At 44.9% G+C, this 23,607-nt stretch overlaps 1 protein-coding gene across 2 annotated transcripts in view; it reads left to right on the forward strand.

The window, feature by feature from the left end:
- Positions 1 to 23,607, forward strand: part of EML6 (EMAP like 6) — a 373,229-nt gene that overhangs the window by 330,631 nt on the left and 18,991 nt on the right. The window contains exons 29-33 of one of the 2 annotated variants that reach the window (XM_065401031.1): positions 5,465 to 5,594; positions 13,200 to 13,298; positions 15,965 to 15,985; positions 16,330 to 16,503; positions 19,353 to 19,561. In XM_065401031.1, coding sequence (XP_065257103.1) covers positions 5,465 to 5,594; positions 13,200 to 13,298; positions 15,965 to 15,985; positions 16,330 to 16,503; positions 19,353 to 19,561 — 633 coding nt within the window. The remainder of the gene's footprint in view (positions 1 to 5,464; positions 5,595 to 13,199; positions 13,299 to 15,964; positions 15,986 to 16,329; positions 16,504 to 19,352; positions 19,562 to 23,607) is intronic. The other variant, XM_065401032.1, reaches the window with a different exon arrangement.

Below are 23,607 nucleotides of genomic sequence, written 5' to 3' on the forward strand. Positions count from 1 at the left end.
GAAAAAGTACTATGTCCTGGCCCAGGGGTTTGAGTACATGTATTCCCACCCTCCCCCGGGTCACTGGTGGTCTCAACAGACGATGAAGGAGATAGACGCGAACAAACTGGACCTTTTCGGAAGTTTATTCGACAGCTAGTTTCCAGTTACGTATTGCTAAGGCTAAGATTTTGTCATGGATATTTTTAGTAAAAGTCATGGATAAGTCATGGGCAATAAACAAAAATTCATGGAAGCCTGTGACCTCACCCTGACTTTCGCTAAATATATTCCTGACAAAATGGGGAGGCGGGTTCAGCACCCACTGCTGCCTGGAGTCCCGGGTCCTCCGCCGCTGCAGTGAGTGGGAGCTCTGGGGTCCCCCCGGTGCAGCAGCTGAGCAGCTCTGGGTGGGGCCCGCCACCCCCAGCAACAGGGAGCTCAGCGGCTTCCCCGCCACGTGTGGTGAGTGGGAGCTCCGGGGTCTCCCACCACTCTTGGGGACTGGCCTGCTGCGGGGTCCCCTCACCCCCCATGGTGGCTGGGAGCTTCGGGGGGTTCCCCTGCTGGAGCTGGACAGCTGCAGGATTCTCCTACGGCAGCTGGGAGCTGCTGGGTCCCCCCACCGTGGCTGGGTAACTGTAGGGGGTCCCCCAACCACCTGCCACATGTAGGCAGCTGCATGGGATCCCTCTGCCACCCACTGTGGTTGGGCAGATGCAGGGTCCCCCCGTCACCCACCATGGCTGGTCAGCTGCGTGGGGTTCCCCCACCATCCACCATGGCTGGGAGGTGTAATGTCCCCCCACCAGGGTGAGGGCTGGGAGCTGCAGGGGAGCCAGCTAGGAGCTCCAGCCCCAAGGCAGAAAATGTCATGGAGGTCTGTGGAAGTCATGGATTCTGTGACTTCCGTGACCTCCATGACATAATTGTAGCCTTACGTGTTGCCAACCAGCAAGCTCTACTGGGGCAATACAATAATAACACCTGGAACTAGATTGTCAAGTTTTCACAGACTCCCTGCCTCAAGAGGCAAGACAGGAGTTCTCGGCCATCTTGGAGGAGGTTAAGGCGGTGGCCAGGGCCTCTCTTCAGGCGGCACTGGATGCAGCTGACTGTGCCTCACAATCTATGTCCTCAGCTGTGACCATAAGGCATAGTTCATGGCTGCAGTCTTCTGGGCTGTCAAACAAGGACCAGCTCTCTTTTCACAGCAAATGGACACTAGGCTGCACAGGCTAAAGAACCCAAAGGCCAGCCTCCAATCCCTCCGGTTGTATACACCTTAGGCCACCAGGAGACAGTTCCAGCCACCTCCACTGCCACCCAGATACCCGTGTCCACTTCACCAGCCCTCCTATAGAAAGAGGGACAGAGGTTATAAGCGGCGGCAATTGGCCCCGTCTTCCTCGGCCTCCCAACTGGGCCCTGCTCACCACCAAGGTGGTTCGAGGCAGTCATTTTAAAGGTGTGCCCAGCTAAGGGTGACACACCAGACTTGCCCCTGGATCCAGCCCCTCCTCTATTCTTGAATCAGCTTTTCCCATTCCTTACTGCTTGGTCCAGAATCACCTCGGACCATTGGGTGCTCAACACCATAACATCTGGTTACATCCTGCAGTTATCCTCCATCCCTCCCTCCCACCCCCCTTCCCTGTCCCTCTTCAGGGACCCTTCTCACAAGCAACTCCTCACCCAGGAGGTGGAGACCTTCTTGCAGATAGGGGCCATGGAGGAAGTTCCTCAGAACATGAGAGGAAAGGGTTTCTATTCACAGTATTTCCTAATCCTGAAGGCTAAAGGGGGCCTCAGACCCATTCTAGACCTGCGCTGCCTCAACAAATATCTCAAAAAGTTGCCATTTTGTATGGTCTCTCTGGCCTCCATCATCTCCTCTCTGGATCCAGGAGACTGGTTCGCCGCCCTCGATTTGAAGGATGCATATTTCCACATTTCTATTTTCCATTGGCACAGGAGATTCCTCTGTTTTGTGGTGGGCCAGAGTCATTACCAGTTTACGGCGCTGCCCTTCAGTCTTGCCTCCGCTCCAAGGGTCTTCATGAAATGTATGGTGGTAGTGGCCGCCTACCTGAGGCAGAGAGGCATACAGATTTATCCGTACCTAGATGACTGGCCAATCAGAGGCAGATCGTGGGTCCAGGTCCAACACAGCCTTGTGTTGGTGCGAGCCACTTGTCAGGATCTCAGCCTGCTTATAAATGAGCAAAAATCAACTCTTATCCTTGTTCAGTGGATACAGTTTATAGGGGCAGTGCTAGATTCTACCTATGCCAAGGCCTCCCTACCAGAGTCACGGTTCAAGACCACGACAGACTTCATCACCCATATGAGAGCTCACCCACTCACAACTGCCTGGGTATGCCTCAAACTACTGGGCCACATGGCAGCATGTACTTACGTGGTCCAACATGCTCGCCTACACCTCAGACCACTGCAGGCATGGCTGGCCTCAGTGTATGCCCCTGCCAGACACAATCTGGACCTAATGGTCACAGTTCCGCCACACATTCTGTCATCCCTGGTGTGGTGGACAGACCTGCATGTGATATTGGAGGGGGTCCCCTTCATAACTCCCTCCCCGTCAGTGACACTGGTTTCTGACGCTTCAGACTTAGGGTGGGGAGCTGATGTCAGCACTCAAGGTCTCTGGTTGCAGGAGGAACCTTCCCTACACATAAATATCAGGGAACTCAGGGTGATATGCCTGGCTTGCCAGGCGTTCCTTCCCTACCTGAGAGGCAGGGTAGTCCAAGTTCTAATGGACAATACCACTGCTATGTTTTATATCAACAAGCAGGGCGGAGCCCGCTCCTCAGCCCTGTGTCAGGCTGTGGGACTTCTCCATCCAACATACCATTCATCTCGTAGCATCGCACCTCCCAGGGGCCAGGAATGCACTAGCAGATCTCCTCAGCAGGTCCTTCTTGTCTCACCATGAGTGGTCACTCCACCCAGAGGTGGTCAATGTGAGCTTCCACAGGTGGGGGACTCGCCAGGTGGATCTGTTTGCCTCCAGGCAGAACAGAAAATGCTATCGATTCTGTTCAATCTGAGGGCTCAACAGCAGCTCCCTGTCTGATGTCTTTTTGTTCCCATGGTCGGGGGCACTGACCTACGCCTTCCTCCCGATTCCACTGATGCACAGGACCTTCTTAAAGATCAAGTGGGACAGAGCAAGGATTATCCTGATAACTCCTGCATGGCCACACCAACCCTGGTTTGGCATGCTGTTGCAGCTCTCAACAGCAGCGCCGCTAGAGCTCCCACTCTGGCCGGACTTACTGTCCCAGAATCACAGTCATATGCTGCACCCGAACCTAGCATCCCTGCATCTGACGACATGGCTGCTGCATGGCTGAATGAGGAGGAACAAGCATGCTCAACTCAAGTCCAGCAAGTCCTGATGGGTAGCAGAAAGCCCTCCACAAGGGCAACCTACCTGGCCAAATGGAAACGCTTTTCATGTTGGGCCTCAGATCAGAATCTGTCTCCTGACCAGACCTCACTACAATCCATCCTAGACTACCTGCTGCACCTCAAAGCACCAAGGCCTAGTGCTCTCATCTATCAACATCCACTTGGCAGGCATCTTGGCCTTCCACCCTCTGGTCCAGGGCAAATCTGTTTTCTACCATGCTATGACAACTAGATTTATCAAAGGCTTGGAGCAACTTTATCCTCAAGTTCGCTACCCTATCCTGGCTTGGGACCTGAACCTGGTACCATCAAGGCTCACAGGGCCCCCCTTTGAACCGTTAGCCTCGTGCTCACTGCTGCTCCTCTCGTGGAAGGTCTCCTTCCATATTGCAATCACTTCGGCCCGAAGAGTGTCCACAATTAGAGTGCTCATGTGGGAACCACCCTATATACTGTGTTCTACAAAGATACGGTCCAGCTGCAACTGCACCCAGCCTTCTTACCGAATGTGGTGTTGCAATTTCACAATAATCAGAACATTTTCCTCCCGGTGTTCTTTCCGAAACCTCATAAATCCAGTGAAGAACTAGGTTACACACTCTGGATGTTAGACGGGCCTTAGCTTTTACATCGAGAGGATCTGACCCTTCTGAAAACCAACTCAGCTCTTTGTCGCAGTGGCGGATAGGATGAAAGGTCTGCCCGTCTCTTTGCAGAGAATGTCTTCATGGATAACAGCCTGCATCAAGTTTTGTTCTGAACAGGTAACGGTACCCACTGCCGGCAATTGTAACCACCCATTCCACAAGAGTGCAGGCCTCAGCAGCAGCCTTTCTGGCCCAGGTGCCGATTCAAGACATCTGTAGAGCCGCTACCTGGTCGGCTGTCCATACCTTTGAGTCCCATTATGCCATCATCCAGCAGGCCCGGGACAATGCCAGTCTCAGCAGAGCACTGTTGCAGGCTGCATGTCCGTGAACTCTGAGCACACCTCAAGGGATACTGCTTGTGAGTCACCTAACATGGAATCGACATGAGCAAGCACTCGAAGTAGAAAAAACAGTTGCCTACCTTTCATAACTGTTGTTCTTTGAGATGTGTTGTTGATGTCTATTCCATGACCCGCCCATCACCACTGTTGGATTCGATGGCAAGAAGGAACTTCATATGGTGGTGCCTCATATACTGGTGTATAGGTGCAGCACTCCAGAGAGCATCCAGAGCCAGCCCTACAGATACCACTAGGGGAAAAATTTCCGACAACCATGCACATGGGCGTACACACACCTAACATGGAATGGACATGAGCAACACATCTCGAAGAATAACAGTTATGAAAGGTAGGTAACTGTTTTTTACACATAAATTTTGCATTGTAATTTCTTTGTATTAATTTGGGTGAAAAAAAATAAATGTAGATGTTTGTTGACCTTAAATTTACCTTGAATAGACCTTAAAGAAACAACCAGTTTATAGCTGACTGATTTATTTAAGAATCAGAATATGAATTAAGTGGTCTAGTCAATCAGTAGTATTGTAGATAGTCAATGAAAATACCATCCTCAAAATAGTAGAATAGGGAAATTTTACTAATTATTGTTTAATTATTTCTTTGTCTCCCAAAATATTTGCTTGTCTACAGGGGAGGCTCTATGTATTTTGCCGCCCCAAGCACGGCAGTCAGACAGCTTTCGGCGGCATCCTGCGGGAGGTCCGCTGGTAACACAGATTCGGCGGCATGCCTGCGGGAGGTCCGCTGGTCCAGTGCCTTCGGCGTACCCGCTGCCAAATTGCCGCCGAAACCGCGGGACCGGCGGACCTCCCGCAGGCATGCTGCCGAAGGCAGCCTGACTGCCGCCCTCACGGCGACCGGCAGGCCGCCCCCTGCGGCTTGCAGCCCCAGGCATGTGCTTCGTGCACTGGTGCCTGGAGCCGCCCCTGCTTGTCTAATTAGTTTAGCACCCCGCTTTATTTGATCCAAACATGGTTTGTAACTCCTTTGTTTGTTTTTATTCCACTATGTAATCTTTTTTCTTTACTTAACTAGGAGCTGGCTTTAGACCATGTTTTTGGATACAGAGGATTTGATTGTCGCAACAACCTTCATTACCTCAATGATGGTGCTGATATTATTTTCCACACAGCTGCAGCAGGCATAGTTCAAAATCTTTCCACAGGTAATTCACAATGAAACAGTACTGCGAAATTAAAAAAACAAAAACACACCCAAAAAAACAAAAACAAAAAATCTATGGCCAAGACAACCTTTTCATTCAACAATCATAATTTTGTCACTTTCTTACATATCTTTTTTCTTTTTGTATCCTGGTAGGGAATTCATGTAAATTAGCCTATAGTTGTTGGTTACTGTACTGTAGTATGAATGTAATAGGGTGCCACTGTTTTTTGTGAAGCCACCCTGTTCCTGTGAGCAGATGTAGCTCCTGTGAGAGATGCTATGGAAATCCTTGCAGGCTTTTGTGACTGTCCCTTGTTAAAATCCACCCTGAATATAAGAGAGATGGTAGTGGCTCTCTAGGAAAAGAGGGCCTAGGGTTGAGTTGAATAGGGTTACAATATTTCAGGTTCCCAAAAAGAGGGAGCCTGTGGGAGTATAGTTGGGAGAGCTAGAGGGAGTACCTGTGGCATGGGTACTCACTGGAGATGGGGGGCAATGTCATGGTGGCAATGCGGCTAGCGCAAGCTCAGGACACAGTGCCAGCCATCACTCACCACATTCCTGCAAGACCTCCCCACCCCAGGGATGGGAACTGGGGCCTGGGTGGGCGGAATACAGGAGCTGTGGCTTTCAGGGGAATGGACCAATCAGCTGTGGATGCAAGGGAGGAAACAACCAAGGAGTGGACCTACTGGGGCACTTTCTGAGCTGCAGCTTGTCTGCTCTGTAGAAATCCTGGATATTTCCTGTTGTTTGAAAAATCCACCCAGAGAGAGAGAAAGGAAAAAAAGAGGCAATGTCTGGGAAAACCAAGACATATGGTAACCCTAGGGCTGAACAGTCCTCAGGAATGAACCCTAGGAGGAGCCCAACCTGTTTTTTCATTTTGAGTTACTTTTTTTAACACAGTCAAATCCCAGGAAAAGAGTAGTTTTACTCATTTGCACAATGTGTGTATGTTGTGTTTTGGAGAGGATAAGAAAACAAGCTTCTCTTCATATAACAAACAGGAGGAGGAGCAAGGAGAAGTCTGGCCATGCTCCACAGCCCCAACCAGTGCTTAATTTGTAATGAAAGAGGTGCTGGGGCTCAAGCAATTTTTTTACTTTCATAACTGACATGACAAGCTCAGAGGTGCTGGGGCTATGAACTGCCAAGCCTAGAGGTGCCGGGGCTCAGCCTTGGCAAGCCCTGGCACAAATTAAGCACTAGCCCCAACCCTTCCATATGCCCCAGATTTCCATGGAGAAATACACTTGGAAGTTAATACTGCTTTTAGCTGTATTTACTCCCTCTCGGTCCCAGGCCTTGTCTACACTAGAGTTTTGTCGACCCAAGTTATGCCGACAATCAAAAAACGATATAATTCTATCACTTGTGCATGTTCACACAACGTTCCTTCTGTCGGCGGAGCGTATCCGCATTTGGTGCACTAGCATTGACAGTGAGAGCAGTGCACTGTGGATAGCTATTCCACTGTGCTACTCACCACCTTCTGCAGCAAGCAGTTGTGGGAAGGTGGAGTGGATCACAGTGCATCATGGGTGTGGGCTCAATGTTTTTTCTATCCCATTATTCCATGGGCTTCCGACTGCATTTCATGCCATTTTTAATGGTCCCTGATTACATTTTTGAATGTCATAATTCTTGACATCTGATTTGTGTCCATTTATTCTTTTGCGTAGAGACTGTCCGGTTTGGCCAATGTACATGGCAGAGGGGCATTGCTGGCACATGATGGCATAGATCACATTAGTAGATGTGCAGGTGAACGAGCCGGTGATGTTGTAGCTGATGTGGTTAGGTCCTATATTTCCAGGTTTCACAAAAGCGATTGTTCCATTTTTACTGATTTACAGCTGAATTTGGGACTACTCAGGTACATGAAAATGCTGTGTGTTAAGGAAATCCAATCCACTACATTAGGTGGAAGTGTTTATGTTAATAATAAGTCAGTCGAAGTGTTAAAAGCGAGGCTGTCTGTTAAAATAAGGCAATGTAGCGGAAGATGCCCGCATGGGTGAAAATACGGTTAGTGTCCAATTTGTGAAGTAAACCACAGTATTAAACTGCTTTGACTTTCAATACTTTTACTTTTTTTCTATTCGTTGCTTTTTTACTGCCCTCCTGTCTCCCCATAGTAACTCTGATCTTTATCCTGAAAACTGTTAATTTCGATGTTAATAATCGATGTTCACCCGTTGTTTAATTTTTGTAATACATACTGATAAGTTACCCGGAAAGTTTAGCAAAATAACAACTGAAATCAAAGGGCCTCACTTCTGCTTAAGCCCCATCAAGGTCTGAAAAGGCGGGATTCTTCAGCAATGGAGTTTGCCCACATTTGTATTACCATAGTAATGGAGGTTTGAAGTTGTCATAGTGACGGTTGCTTAGGGGTTGGGCAAAGCACCATCTCGCATATCCCTCTCCCCCATTGGCTTGATCCCCCCTCCTCCCCGCTCCAAAGCCAGGCTACTCTTGGGTCCTAGTGCACCTTGCTTTGCTTTCAGATGATGATGTTGGTGACACCAGAGATGTCCCCTTTGAGCCTTGTCCACCAGAGGGCAGGTTAGCTGAGGCAGTGGTGATAACACCAATGACTGGCCCCTGTTAGGGTTTGCACTATCACTAGCACCAGCCGAGCTGCACCAGTGCTAGTGCAACCGTGGGAGATTCTTCTAAAAATGCTCATGCAAGAGACAGCTGTGAAGTATAAAGTTAGGGTCCCAGCTGTGAGCCCAGAAGGACGGTGTGAATCCTGTGTCTTTGGGTAGGTCTACCCTGTGATCGGAGGTTTGAGTGCAGCTCGGGGAGGCATGCCCATTAGGAATACGGCTAGAGAAATCAGTGAGGATGCGGTGGCACGGGCTTCAGCGTGGCCTGTGCGAGCCCATCTGGAACCCTAGGTACAGCCTGTGCCAGGGTCCATGCCACTGCGTCCTCACTGCTATTTTTAGTTGTGCTAGCAGGGTTAGAGGTAGCGCTGGTATGCCTGACTGAGCTGCAGTTACCCGTTGCAGTGTAGACATCCCTTAGATGCACTATACCTTGGTAGGCAAGAGGACGCAGTGTAACCTGATTGGGTCAGTATAATGGCCTTTTCGTGCCATTTGCTTCAGTTGCTGGAAATCCTGCTGCCCATCCCTCTGGCTTCTTAGGAGACCAGGTTGCTAGGTTGAAGCTGCCTTTATTCAAGACAGTGTCGCTTAGTGGGTAGAACAGGGGGAGGGATAGCTCAGTGGTTTGAGCATTGGCCTGCTAAACCCAGGGTTGTGAGTTCAATCCTTGAGGGGGCCATTTAGGGATCTGGGGTAAAAATCTGTCTGGGGATTGGTCCTGCTTTGAGCAGGGGGTTGGACTAGATGACCTCCTGAGGTCCCTTCCAATCCTGATATTCTATGATTCTATGATTCTACTGTGCACCCGTCATCTCTGCCTGAAAGGATGGATCCTGCACTGCTCTCTACTGTTGGGGGGTCACTGTTATTGAACACATCGTGACTGCTCATGCAGTATATCATGAGCACCCAATCTGAACAGGCATCCAAGGTGCTTCATCTGCTGTGTGCCATGGAAAGAAACACCATTTTTGGCATTGATGGAGCAGCTGCACACAGTGGACCGTCACTTTTGGGCTCGGGAAACAAGCATAGAATGATGGGATTGCATCCTTATGCAGGTCTGGGATGACGAGAGGTGGTGGCAGAACTTTCGGATGTGGAAAGCCACCTTCCTGGAACTGTGTGTGGAGCTCGCCCCAGCACTGTGGCACAAGAACACCAAAATGAGAACAGCCCTCTTGGTGGAGAAGTGCGTGGCGATCACTGTGTGGAAACTGGCAGCTCCAGACTGCTACCAGTCAGTCATGTATTGGTTTGGAGTTAGGAAGTCCACTGTTGGGGTTGCATTAACACAAGTGTGCAGGGCCATTAATCACATCCTGCTACAAAGAACTGTGACTCTTCGCAATGTGTGTGAAATAGTGGATTGCTTTACAGCAATGGGATTCCCTAACTGCGGTGGGGTGATAGATGACTAGCATATCCCAATCTTGGCCCTGGACCATCTTGCGACAGAGTACATCTATAGAAAGGGGTACTTCTCTATGGTAGTGCAGATGCTTGTGGATCACCGTGGTCATTTCACTGACATCAACACGGGGTGATCAGGGAAAGATGCATGACTCATACATCTTCAGGAACACTGACCTGTACAGAAAGCTGCAAGCAGGGACTTTCTTTCCAGACCAGAAGATACCAATGGGGGATGTTGAAATGCCCACAGTGATCTTGGTACCCCCTGCTCCCATGGCTCATGAAGCCTTACACCGGAAACCTGGACAGAAGCAAGGAGCACTTCAACAATAGGCTAGGCAGGTGCAGAATGACCGTTGAATGTGCGTTTGACAGATTAAAAGCACGCTGGGGCTGCCTTTATGGCAGGTTTGACCTGAATGAGGAAAATATTCCCATGGTCATAGCAGCCTGCCGTGTGCTCCATAATATTGTGAGACTAAGAGTAAAAAGTTTTCCCCAGGAATGGATGGAGCACAGAGGCAGATCACCTGGCAGCTGATTTTGAGCAGCCGGATACCAAGGCTATTAGAGGGGCACAATGGGAGGTATTTGAATCAAGGAGACTTTGAGGCACCATTCTGACAATGAGCACCAGTAATGTAAGTCTTTTTATATAGCACTCTGCCATGCTTTGTTAACTTGCCGCCTTGCATGAAAATTTTGATGATTCCTGACCATAATTTGTAGTCTGCAAATGTTCCAATTGCCACTGTATATTAATTCCAACAGCAACCACCGTGTGTAGGAGACAAATAAAGATGATCTTTCAGAGTATGTTTTTATTAAAAGCCAATTAACAACACACAGAAAATGTTTGGTGGAAAGAGAGATAACAGTGAAGGGCAGTGTCCTGATATAGGCTCTAATTCCTGTGTATAACTCCAGCTATCATTTTGGAAGCTGTCTGAAGGGGTGGAGTGAATGGGGTACTGAGTCAGGCCAGGAAGATGCAAGGAATGGGTGGGAGCAGTTTGGGGAGGACGTGGCAAGCAGTGCCGTATCAGCTGTTGGGGTGGGGGGTGAGCATGCATATATTCTGCCTGCAGTGCGATTAGGGACTTCAGCATCTCCGTTTGCTCCTCTATCACATTTATCATCTATGCAGGTGCTCCCCTGGCTCTCCATACCAACCTGCCTTCTAGTTTCTAATTTTCATTTAAAGTCTCTCTCCATGCCCTGTGTTCTTGGTTTTTGGCATCTGAGGATTGGCGCATCTCTCAAAACATGTCCTCCTTATCTGGCAGAGGCACTCCACTGGTGTGTAGGGGGTTCTTTGAAGGCCACATCTGCAGAAGCACAAGAAACAGAAGCATGATGGTTATTGCAGCATTGAATCATTACAGTAAAATACACCTCTTTTAAAATATGAATCGGTTTCTCACTGTCCCTTGGCAAGCACACAGCTCAGCGAACACCATAAACATGGTGAGTTTGCCTGGCAGAGGCGGGGGGCGCTTAAGATGGGGCAAAGGGTCTAGGTGTTTTTTTAAAGGGATCACTGCAAGGGAGTAGGGATAAAATTACAAATTCTGCCACCATTTTCCACAGGCAGGGGTCATTAAAGCCAATATCCTGAGGGTAAGCAAGGGTGCATCTCCTGTATGCATGCGGCTTCAGACTGGGTCCATATGCTGGTCATTGTGTGCCACTTTGGTCCCTGCACAGGTACTTGCCAATTGGAGCGGGAAAGTTTCCCCAATGGGGGAAGGAACAAAGCAGCTCTGCCAAGGAACCTTCAGCAGAGGATTGGCAAGTACCTCCAGAAAAGTTTCCTAAAGATCTCTCTGGAGGATTCCTGTGAAATCTCAGTGTGCATTAACACATGTTCTGTCCTACTGCGTAGCTGCACAGGGGAATGTGAAGCACACACCAGCGCAGCTAGTCTTGTACATTTCTATCCCTTAATCCACTTCTATCATATAACAAAGCAAAGGACAGCTCTACCTCATGTAACTGAGCAGCATCAACTCAAAAGACTAGTTACCACAGCTCCCCTCTCCTGCATCATGCGCACCATAGGTGGAGTGCTGGGACTGGCTTGAACGCTCCTAGATTGAGAAGAGGTCCTGGCTCACCACGGTACCGGACAAGCCTGTCGCCCGTCCCATCTTGTCCTCCAACTCGACCTTGTCCACCACTTCGTCCTCAGGATTGAGCCCACTGTCCGCCTGTGTCCAGCCCCATCCTCACAAAGTATCCTGGGTCTCTTGGCGGTGGAGGTGGGATTGCTGCCGAAGATAGCGTCCAACTCCTTATAGAATTGGCAGGTCTTCAGCACAGTACCAGAGCAACAGTTTGACTCCCTTGCCTTCTGGTACGCCTGCCCCAGCTCCTTTATCTTCACACGGCACTGATGTGTTTCCTGTTTGTAGCCCTTATTCAACAGCCATGAGAAATCTGACATAGGTATCAAAGTTTCTATGGGTGGAGCAGAGCTGGGACTGCACAGCCTCCTCTCCCCACAGTACCAGCAGATCCAACAACTCAGGTGTGCTCCAAACGGGACAATGTTTTCTGTGTGGAGCCACCATGGTCAGCTGGGAAGTTGCGATGTGAGCTGTCCACGCCAAACAAACAGGTAGTGGAATTTCAAAAATTCCCAGGCCTTTAAAGGGGAAGGGGCGGATGCCTGTGTACCTGGGTGCAGGGCAACGGAGTTCAAACTTCTGACCAGAACAGTCAGTGTAGGCATTGTGGGACACCTCCTGAAGGCTATTTACAGCAACATAGCCAAGTGCAGTGTCTACACTGACACTTTGTCGATGTAACTTTGCCACAAAAAGCTCTACGCCTCTCGTTGAGGAATTATTTTGTTGGCAAAGCAGGAGAGTTTTGTCAGTGGAAAGAGCATTGTAGTGTGTATACCTCCACTGTTTTGTCAACAAAACTCTGTAGTGAAGACAAGGCCCCAGTCTGTAATTGCTACTGAGTAGCCAGAGGGAACAAAGATAATGTCAGCAGTACATCTTAAGGATCTTTCTGCCAGGAAGAAAGGAGAGCCATCTGAGCCATCGTGTCTCCATCACTTTGGGAATGTCCTTCCCAGTGCATCCCCAGTATCTGTGGGGTTGGGAGGCATTATCCCATCTACACTATTTGCCCCTCTCCATCCAAAGTCATCCTTGAGGGGATAATTTGCTAAATGAACTTCACAAAGCTTTAGAGTTCCTCTGGCCCCTCTCACAGGTTTCTCCACTTAAGAAAGAGATCTGAGCTATCCATTGATCAACTTTGTCCTTGCCCTGAAGTTATAGGGAGATGGTGGCTACAGGCTGTGGCCCTTGGGCTGCTCCCTAGTCATCCCTGATGGTAACTATTTGAAAAAGGGCAAACAGCCTTTTTGTGAACAGTTTTAAAACTCTGTTTACAGCAAGTTTGTGCTGTATTTTAAGTAATGATTGCCCTGCCTCCCATCCTTCCACTTGATCGTTTAGTGTGGACCATAGCAATGGATTGCTGGAAAAATTCTTCACTGCCATCGCTGAAATACTATTTTTAATAAAACCTTATTTGAATTTTCTTAGGAAGTCAGAGTTTCTATCTGGAGCATACTGATGATATTCTCTGCCTCACTGTGAACCAGCACCCGAAATATAAAAATGTTGTGGCTACCAGCCAGATTGGTAAGTGATTCTCCATATTAACAAAGTATTACTTAAAATTTATCCAGGGGACTGATTAATTGGGGCTGGGTGCGTTCATATTTAGGAATCTAGGAATTATCAGAGTTACTTTCCCCAGATTATCCTTTCACCCTTAATGAAAACTTTCAGCATTTTCTTATTATTTAAATGTCTGTCATCTCTGATTGTGAGCCACTGAATTTTAGATCATGGGATATCATGTCTTATAATAGTGTGAAAAACAAAAAATTTTAATAGGACTGCTAATATTGCTGGTAATCCTCTCATTTATAAAGAGCCCACTTTCTTGCTCCCACCAAGCCACTGTTCAGCAGTATAACAAACAACAAAGAGTCCTGTGGCACCTTATAGACTAACAGATGTGTCATATGCGTCTGACGAAGTGGGTATTCACCCACGAAAGCTTATGCTCCAATACATCTGTTAGTCTATAAGGTGCCACAGGACTCTTTGTTGCTTTTTACAGATCCAGACTAACACAGCTACCCCTCTGATACTTGACAGTATAACAAAGACATTCCTGAACAATGAAAGCATTATAATGAAACCACCTTCATAAAACCTCAGAAAGTGAAGCAGAATAAGAGAAAACTGCAAAGAACTCCCTTTAGCAGTAAAAAACAGTTTGAGCCCCTAAGGCCCAATTCTGAAATCTTACCTATATGAGTAATCTTTACTCACATGAGTGGTCCCAGTGGGTTACTCACAGGACTAAGAGCTGCATGATCAAGCCCCTTCAGATGCAAGCTTCAAGATAGAAAAATAGGGTCTGATTTCCCTTTTCACTTAAACTGATTTAACACTGCTGTAAGTAACTCCACTGAACTTTGCACAGTTATTCCTGATTTTACACCACAGTAAGTGAAAGAAGACTCAAACCCATAACTTTTATACTAATGAACCTTAACAGTGAGACAGGGAAATGTCAGTATAGCATCACCTTGACAAATAGTCCTTGCCAGTTGTGAGGTTCTGAGCACGATCGGTTCTCATTGAAATTAATACAAATTTGGTTATTTAGCAGGCTCAAAGGTAGGGAAAATATATTTAGCTATCTATTAGCCTTATTTGAAATACAAGTTCAAACTATTACAGTTAGGAAAAATATTCAAAAAAACTACTACATGGAATTCTTTTACTTCTGTCAAAAGAGTACCTAGTGTGCTATTGCAAAGGAAGATTTTGCAGTTTCTTTATTCATTGTTTTGTTATTAAAATTCATATGCTATTCCTGCTAATGTTCAGCCGCTGTCAGCCGTTCCATTAGAAATCTCTATTTATAGAAGATTAGAACTTACCTGTAAATGCATCCTGGGCTAAAACTCAGAATAAAAAGGTTTCAGGCCAGGAGCAAATCTTATTTTATACATTGGGGAAAACAGTTCAGCAAAAAACAGAAACATTCTATTTGCTGTTGTCTTCTTATTCTCAGAGTTTTTATAACATTTAAAAAGAAAAAAATGCCTTTTCCCTATTGGTCTCACTCTGCCTCTATCTCATTCAGGTGAATCCACAGTGTCTAGTTAAATACATTAATAATATTCTATAATAATAATTTACATGTGTATAACACTTTTTATCCTGAAGGGTCCCAAAGTGCATTACACACTAGCTATATATAAGATCTCTGAAATGCATTCACTTCTGGAGCGAACCATAGCACAACATGCTGCACAACACCGAGGAGAAGAGAAATATGAGAACATTTACAAAAAGTGCAGTGGAATCTTTAATACAGAAAGCAGCATGTGTTTAAGTTAAGATCTCATCTGACAGAATAGTTGACTCTGCAGTTCATGCAACAATGCTAAAGTAGAGCTCAGTCCTACAAAGACTTAAGCTTGTGTGTAATTTTATTCATGTGAGTAGTCCAACTGAAGTCACCAGTTTAAGTGAAAGGAGAATCTCACCCTGTATTTCTCTCCTGATATTTGGGATCAAAAGGGCATTTTCATGTAACTCTCATCAGAGTAACCCTTATCCATGACTTCATTGGTACCTAAGTTTCAATTTATTATATTTGGAAAACAATTCACCATATTTCAACATTCACTCATAGTATCTTGGAGATAGCTTTTACTATCATGTCCTAAATTTTGAAATAGAACCCAAATTGCATACTTTTTCTGAGCCCTTTTAAAAATATGTTTAGGACCTGTTATACTCACATATTCCTTATAATAAAATACATGTACATTTTTCTCAACTAGATTCCTGTGATGGGATGGAATGAAAAACAAAATTTTGCAGAACAGCCCCTTTCTTCTTTTCTGTCATTGTTTAATAAAGAACCCATAAAATCAGTTTTTCTGACTTTTGATCTACATAATTATTGACACATTTTAGTGTAAAAATCACTTAATGTAAAAAGGCCTGCATAGCTCTAGCATTAAATGCCTTATTTAAAACAGAGAAAGCAATCAATATTGTTGTTTTATATTTGTGTATAAAAGACAGTGTTCCTAAAGAACATCAACAGTATTCCTGCTTTTTTATTTTGTTTATTTAATCCATATCCATTTTCAAATTTTTAATTTTGTGCTTCCTTCTGGTGCTGATGCTGAGTTCAGCATTAGAAACATGACTTATTTCAGCTATCGTTTTCCCTTGGTTCTTCCTCATTTGCTGTTGCTCTCACAATGCAGGTGATATAACAGAATTTCCAGGTAAGGCTGTTCTGTGAGTTCTAGTCAACGCAATTATGTAAAAGTTTCATGTTAACTGGTTGTATCTGTGTGAATTGCGGATACAAGTAAAAACATCTACAGACAGTTTATTTTGCATGAGGTTTTCCATGAGTGTTTTGTTGATCATTTAGAATTTGTCTTATTTCATGAACTACAGTAATTTCCCCCTATGTTTCATAAGTTAATACAAGCTTTTTTTTAAGTTGTGTGGTTCTTAATCTTTTAAAAAATGTTTTAATGCCCTGTTCTTGAAAATTCTTATTTTACATTGAAGCCTTCACAAATTGAATTAATTCCATTTTAATGCATATCTTTGCATTAAGGTACAACTCCTTCTATTCATGTATGGGATGCTATGAATAAGCAGACTCTTTCTATGCTGCGCTGCTTCCATGCCAAAGGGGTCAACTATATTAACTTCAGTGCTACTGGCAAGCTTCTGGTTTCAGTAGGAGTCGATCCAGAACATACTATCATTGTGTGGAGGTGGCAAGAAGGTAAATCTAGAGCCCCTCGCTCTTTATTATTTGCAATTATTTACTTTGTCGGTCAAGACTTTGTGATTAGCCCCATGTGTGACACAGATAAATCAAATGACAACTCTTCTGTATTAAGTGATCCATTCTATCTTCAATAAATTCATATAACTATCATCAAGGTGAAATTCAGCCTAGTACACAGGGATTACACAAGGGAATACATCATATGTCAAGAAACCCAATAGGTGTGGGAGAGGGCTCTGTTCTGTAATACAATTCCTGGTTTCAACTTATCTAGCAGAGAAGAAGAATGTGACTGTCAGTAATTAATAGAACCTCATTAGTGGTCCTTAAATCAGGAAAGTTTTCGTCAGATCTTCCAGTGCGAGATGTGGGAAATGGATCTCTTTGCCACCCACTGCACAAGAAACTACTGGCCTCTGATCTTAACTCTAGGAGAAGACCACACACTAGGAATTGTTGCTTCCTTCATTTGTTATGGAGGGAGGCTCCTGTATGGCTTTCCACCTGTACCCTTGATTAATGGTGCTTCAGAATGTCACAGTTCAAGGCAACTGCACCTGTATTTTTTTACATGGTCCAGCAAGGGCAACCAGTTTAGGCTCCCAGCTCCTCAGCTTTCTTGGGCAGAGATCCATGTCTCTCTCCCTCCTGACCAGAGTTTTTCTAAGTTGCATAGTTCCCTGCCTACACTGTGAGTTCCCCAGCAAGCCAGACTACCTAAAAAGGCCTGTGTCTGCACTTTGCTTTCTCTCCAGAGGCTAAAAACAGAATAATTGTCACAGTTGTAAGTTACCACACAGCTAAGCAAGAACATTTATTCTTAAAATGAAAGTTTTACAGATAAAATATACTAAAAACAATAAACAAACCTACATGCATGCTAATAAGCTTACCAGAGATCACCTCCTGCTCCAGCAAGGGCTCTGGTAGGTGATCAGTGCTTCAAACCCCCCACAGGGGTTTTCTGTGTTTACAAGTTCATAAGAGCACTTTGCTCAGAACAAGAACACCTATGCAGAAGTTGGCCTTTAGACTGCTTGGGTCTTTGATCTTCAGAGATTGAATCAGTCAAGACAGTGGTTCTCTCCTCAGGGCATAGGTTGGGTCCCTCAGGTTAGGTCCTGAGGTGGGAATTTGCATTCCCCTCCCTCCAGGTATTTCCTAGAACACCCATTTAACATTGTCCCAAAAGTTCCTTCTTGTCTGGCGTATTGTTTAAAAAAATGATTCCTCTCCCCTCAGCAACCCCTCAGTTGCCAGCAAAAAATTGCAATTATCCAGCAGTTGCTAATAAGCAGACAGAAGATTTGTGGGGCTTTAGCCAGGAAAGGAAGCTCTGGGACATGCCTTCCGTGGCTGGAGCCCTGCAAGCCTGCCTGCAGGCAGGGCAGCAGCAGTGACGGGGACCTGCAGCCCAGATGCTGGGGCTTTCTACAGAGAGCAGGGGAGCTGGGGGCTCCATACTTGTCCCTATATTCTCTGGGGGTTGGGGCCCAGCACATCCTTTCTTTGGTGCAGCCTCCCCTTTCCTCCCTTCCTGGCAGGACACAGCTTGGAGAGATACTGTGCAGTTCCAGCATCTGGGCTGCCGTCCCCTCCATGCTACTGCCCTGTCCACAGCCTCTTCTCCCAGCCCACAGCCCTTTACTTCCTGTGCAGTCTCTGTGCATAGGCAGGTTTGTGGGGCTGCAGCCCCAGAAGGAAGCACTGCGCCTATCTTCCAAAAAATGTTGTTAATAAGAGGCATGCCATTGCCAATATCCAAATCCCATTACCATTAAAGTCAATAGGACAAGATTGGTTTCCAGCAAAATGTTGCTATGAACTGGAACTAAATAATAAGTTGTCAATAGTTGGTTGCTATTAACTGGAATCTATTGTAGTTCTTTGAAGCTTATAACACTTCTTAGGGTTTATATTGGCCAGCTCTCCTCCCTAGAGAAGTTACATACAATCCCACAATAATACATAAACTTTGTATTTATAATCCAATAGACTCCAAAGCTATTTAAACTTAATTCAATAAGATCTCACAAAGATATTGCAGGAAATTGCTGTAGCTGTCAGACTGACAATGATCAGTGATCTTAATGGCTCCATAAGGTTTAGTTTTCAACCCTGCAGTAGGTAGATCAGTGATAATAATTCCCATCAGGCTGAGAGTCTGTATGTAATCACTCACAGCCAGGGCACTTCACTCACCCTGCCACTATTTTCCCCACTCCTGCATATCCATCCCTATGAGGTTCTTCTCCACAAGCCTGATACTAAAAAGTCTTTTCTTTGTATTTGGTATGGATTAAAACCCTTAAATCCCAAAGTATAATTGCATTTGATTTATAGGTACCGCATTCTTTAAAGGGGCCATGTCTCAAATGGTTCTGATTTTATTTTTTAGTGTTTTGACCTGGCATGCCTGCAGTTAGCAGTTCATGGCATGGCTCATACTATCAGAGGTAGAGTGACCCCAAAACTAGTGTTCTTGTTTGAGTACTGGTCCCTATGTGTATTCCACTGTGGGTATGCATGCACTGCATGTGCCCAGAGCCAAAGAATTTTGAAAGTAGGATCCATTTGTCTGCACATCAACATTTCTTAAGTGTGGGTGTTGTAAAGGGCTAGCCAGGGACAGAGTGCTTGCAAAATTAAAATAAATTAAGCAATGGTGCAAGATGGGTGCATTTATTTCTTTTCCTGAACAGGGACTCATCTTTTGGTGTCTGGGAAGTAGTGCCCTAAGCCATCCAGTAGTACTAGTCAACTTATTTTTATAAAAGTACATGGAAGATTAATTTTGCAAGTAACTTTAGCTTTATTTTTAATGTCTTCTTAATTTAAAACAGGGGCTAAAGTGGCTAGCAGAGGAGGACATCTGGAGAGAATATTTGTTGTAGAGTTCCGCCCGGATTCAGATACTCAGTTTGTGTCCGTTGGGGTAAAACACATGAAGTTCTGGACACTAGCTGGCAGTGCTTTACTTTATAAAAAAGGAGTCGTTGGTTCCAGGGAAGATGCCAAAATGCAAACCATGCTTTCTGTTGCCTTCGGAGCTGTGAGTTCAAATTGCTTGTTATGAAATTTCAATAATTTTTTATTAAAACCCGAAAGTATCAATGCCAGTTTGGATGAAATTCACTCCAATGTGGGTGACCCATGCAAGGCTCTGTGAACCCTTACTCCACACTTAAACCCTTAACTTGGGACTTTTAAATGGTGCTCTAAACATTGTGGGGGTCCTCTTGAACTGGGATTTGTCCCATAATAAATGTCCTTTGGAATATTAGTGCTTACCTGGGACATCTCCTAATGTGTTTTTTATTTCCAGTACTTAAATTATTTAGCAGATCAGTTAATTTAGAAAAATTAAATATTTTAATTTTGTGATGAGATTTTATTAAAAAAAAATTTCCCATGATGTTATATGTGACATACTGTAGTGATCTAGCTTGTGATGACACTGTATAGTCCATCCTGTGTGGTCATTAGGGAACAATTTAATGTCGAATTTGATTTTAAGGGCACACGCAGATGTGCATCAGCACTGAAAATGGAGTGTTAATGTGAGACCAGGATCTTATTTAGTCTCTGCCTCCTGCAGAAACCCCATGCAGATTATTCTTGCCAGGGACAGGCATAATCTATACAAGACACCAATGGTAACACTAAACCTGCCCTTAAACTTCCATGCTAAACAACAGGGCCAAGGTTTTAAATACAGGTGCATAAAGGTAGGCTCCTAAATCCTCATGTGCCCAAATAAGTGTCCTTATTGTCAAAAGTGCCTGGCACCCAACTGCTCCCTTTGATTTCATGGATTTACAGTGTTGTAAAACTGGAATAATGCAGTGTAGAATAAGGCCCAAAATCACAGCTGTTGTAGACTATACTATTAATTATTTCTCATTACATAAGTTCCAACATGTAACCCCATTACTTGTCATCACAAAGTTCTTTTCATACATGAAGGTCCACCTGCAGACAAGTCAAAACTCAGAATGATTAATCACTATTTATTCAGTAGAGAACAATAATCAACAAAAAGAAGCAATAATGTACTGTTAACTCATTTCAACCTTTTCATTTGTATTTCTCATGGAGAGATTCCAACAGAAATTATATCTTCTATAAACTGAGACCCACTTCCTGTAAAGGGGCACTGTTTGCTGGGAGCATTGAACAAAAGTTGATTACACTCCAAAATCAGCAGGTAGACCCTCTCCTAAACACTCATAATCCAGACAGTTTACACAAGTCCAAAGGAAGTTTTGTTCTTCAAGTATGTGTCAGTGGGTCTCACATATGCCTCATGTGAGAGACCGGAATTTTTTGAGGAACTGTGTCCACTGAGGCCAGGCACGTATCCTGTGCTTCTTCGTGCTCCCATGTGAGGGCATAAAGGGTGAGGCGGTGGCTGCTCCCCTTCCAGAGTTCCCTCTTACCACCTGTGGCAGCAAGATGGAACCTGGAAAGTGTCGGACCCCCTACTTCTGAGCTTTGGCTAAACCTTCTGCAGCCCTTCTGAACTCCTTTGATTGTCTTGATCTTCAACCTCTGTGTTCATATTGACCCATCTAGATCAATATCGATAGGAACATAAGAATGGCCCTACTGGGTCAGACCAAAGATCCATCTAGGCCAGTATCCTGTCTTCCGACAGTGGCCAGTGCCAGATGCCCCAGAGGGAATGAACAGATCAGGTAATCATCAAGTGATCCATCCCCTGTCACTCATTCCCAGCTTGTGGCAAACAGAGGCTAGGGACACCATTCCTGCCCATCCTGGCTAATAGTCATCGATGGACCTATTCTCCATGAATTTATCTAGTTCTTTTTTGAACACTATGTTATGTCTTGGTCTTCACAACATCCTCTGGCAAGGAGTTCCACAGGTTGACTGTGCGTTGTGTGAAGAAATACTTCCTTTTATTTGTTTTAAACTTGCTGCCTATTAATTTCATTTGGTGACCCCTAGTTCTTGTGTGTTATGAGAAGTAGTAAACAATACTCCTTTATCTACTTTCTCTACACCAGTCATGATTTTATAGACCTCAATCATATCTCCCCTTGGCCGTCCCTTTTCCAAGCTGAAAAGTCCCAGTCTTCCTAATCTCTCCTCATATGGAAGCTATTCCATGTCCCTAATAATTTTTGTTGCCTTTTTCTGAACCTTTTCCAATTCCAATATATCTTTTTTGAGATGGGGCAACCACATCTGCACACAGTATTCTAGATGTTGGTGTACTATGGATTTATGTAGAGGCAACATGATATTTTCTGTCCTAGTATCTATCCCTTTCTTAATTATTCCCAGCATTCTGTTCACTTTTTTGACTGCCGCTGCACATTGAGTGGATGTTTTCAGAGAACTATCCACAATGACTCCAAGATCTCTTTCTTGAGTGGTAACAGCTAATTTAGACCCCATCATTTTATATGTATAGTTGGGATTATGCTTTCCAATGTGTATTACTTTGCATTTATCAACATTAAATTTCATCTGCCATTTGGTTGCCCAGTCACCCAGTTTTGAGAGATCCTTTTGTGACTCTTTGCAGTCTGCCTGGGTCTAAACTATCTTGAGTAATTTTGTATCATCTGCAAATTTTGCCACCTCACTGTTTACCCCTTTTTCCAGATCATTTATGAATAGGACTTATCCCAGAACAGACTCCTGGGGGACACCACTATTTACCTCTCTCCATTCTGAAAACTGACCATTTATTCCTACCCTTTGTTTCCTATCTTTTAACCAGTTACCTTCTCTCTTATCCCGTGGCAGCTTACTTTGCGTAAGAGTCTTTGGTGAGGGACCTTGTCAAAGGCTTTCTGAAAACCTAAGTACACTATATCCACTGGATCCCCTTGGTCCACATGCTTGTTGACCCCCTCAAAGAATTCTAGTAGATTGGTGAGGCATGCTTTCCCTTTACTAAAACCATGTTGACTCTTCCTCAACAAATTATGTTCATCTATATGTCTGACAATATTGTTCTTTATTATAGTTTCAACCAGTTTGCCCGGTACTGAAGTCAGGCTTACAGGCCTGTAATTGCCGGGATCATCTCTGGAGCCCTTTTAAAAAATTGGCATCATATTAACTATCCTCCAAGTAATCTGCTACAGAAGCTGATTTAAATGATAGGTTACAGACTACAGTTAGTAGTTCTGCAATTTCACATTTGAGTTCTTTCAGAACTCTTGGGTGAATACGATCTGGTCCTGGAGACCTATTCCTTTTTAATTTATCAATTTGTTCCAAAACCTTCTCTAATGATACCTCGATCTGGGACAGTTCCTCAGATCTGTCACCTAAAAAGAATGGCTCAGGTTTGGGAAACTCCCTCACATCCTCAGCCATGAAGACCGATGCAAAGAATTCATTTAGTTTCTCTGCAATGGCCTTATCGTCCTTGAGTGCTCCTTTAGCACCTCGATTATCCAGTGACCTCACTGGTTGTTTAGCAGGCTTCCTGCTTCTGGTGTACTTAAAAAAAAATTGCTATTATTAGCTAGACACTCTTATGACATTCCCCTCTAGTGTTGTCTGGACTAGTGATCCACTAGGTCACTCCAATCCTTGACTCTGGGAGCCAGCTTTACCCAGCTTTGCTTTGAGAACCCCCACTCCTGGGCTGTTCTCGCACAGCCTCTGGCATGTAAGCTGCTCCTTGGATTGTGCTACCAAATGACACTAGCCAATATCTCCAGTCCAAGACACAACCCTAGGAACCTCCATCTTGCAGTGTCCAGTTATGCCCACTGGATGCTACAACTTTATATGAGTTTGTCAATTGAACAAAAAAATTGATATGTTCCAGGCTTGTTATCCTAAGGGGAGTTTCTGACACACTTCAAACCAAACACACTGCTTCAGGTAGAATAAACAAACAGATTTATTAACTATACAGATAGATTTTAAGTGATTATAAGTCAAAGCATAACAAATCGGATTTGGTCAAATGAAATAAAAGCAAAATGCATTCTAAGCTGATCTTAACATTTTCAATACCCTTACAAACTTAGATGCTTCTCACCACAGGCTGGCTGGTTGCTCTTCAGCCAGGCTCTCCCCTTTGATCATCGCTTCAGTCGCTTGGTG

This window comes from Emys orbicularis, chromosome 3 (genome assembly GCF_028017835.1).
Source record: "Emys orbicularis isolate rEmyOrb1 chromosome 3, rEmyOrb1.hap1, whole genome shotgun sequence".
Classification (NCBI taxonomy): domain Eukaryota; kingdom Metazoa; phylum Chordata; order Testudines; family Emydidae; genus Emys; species Emys orbicularis.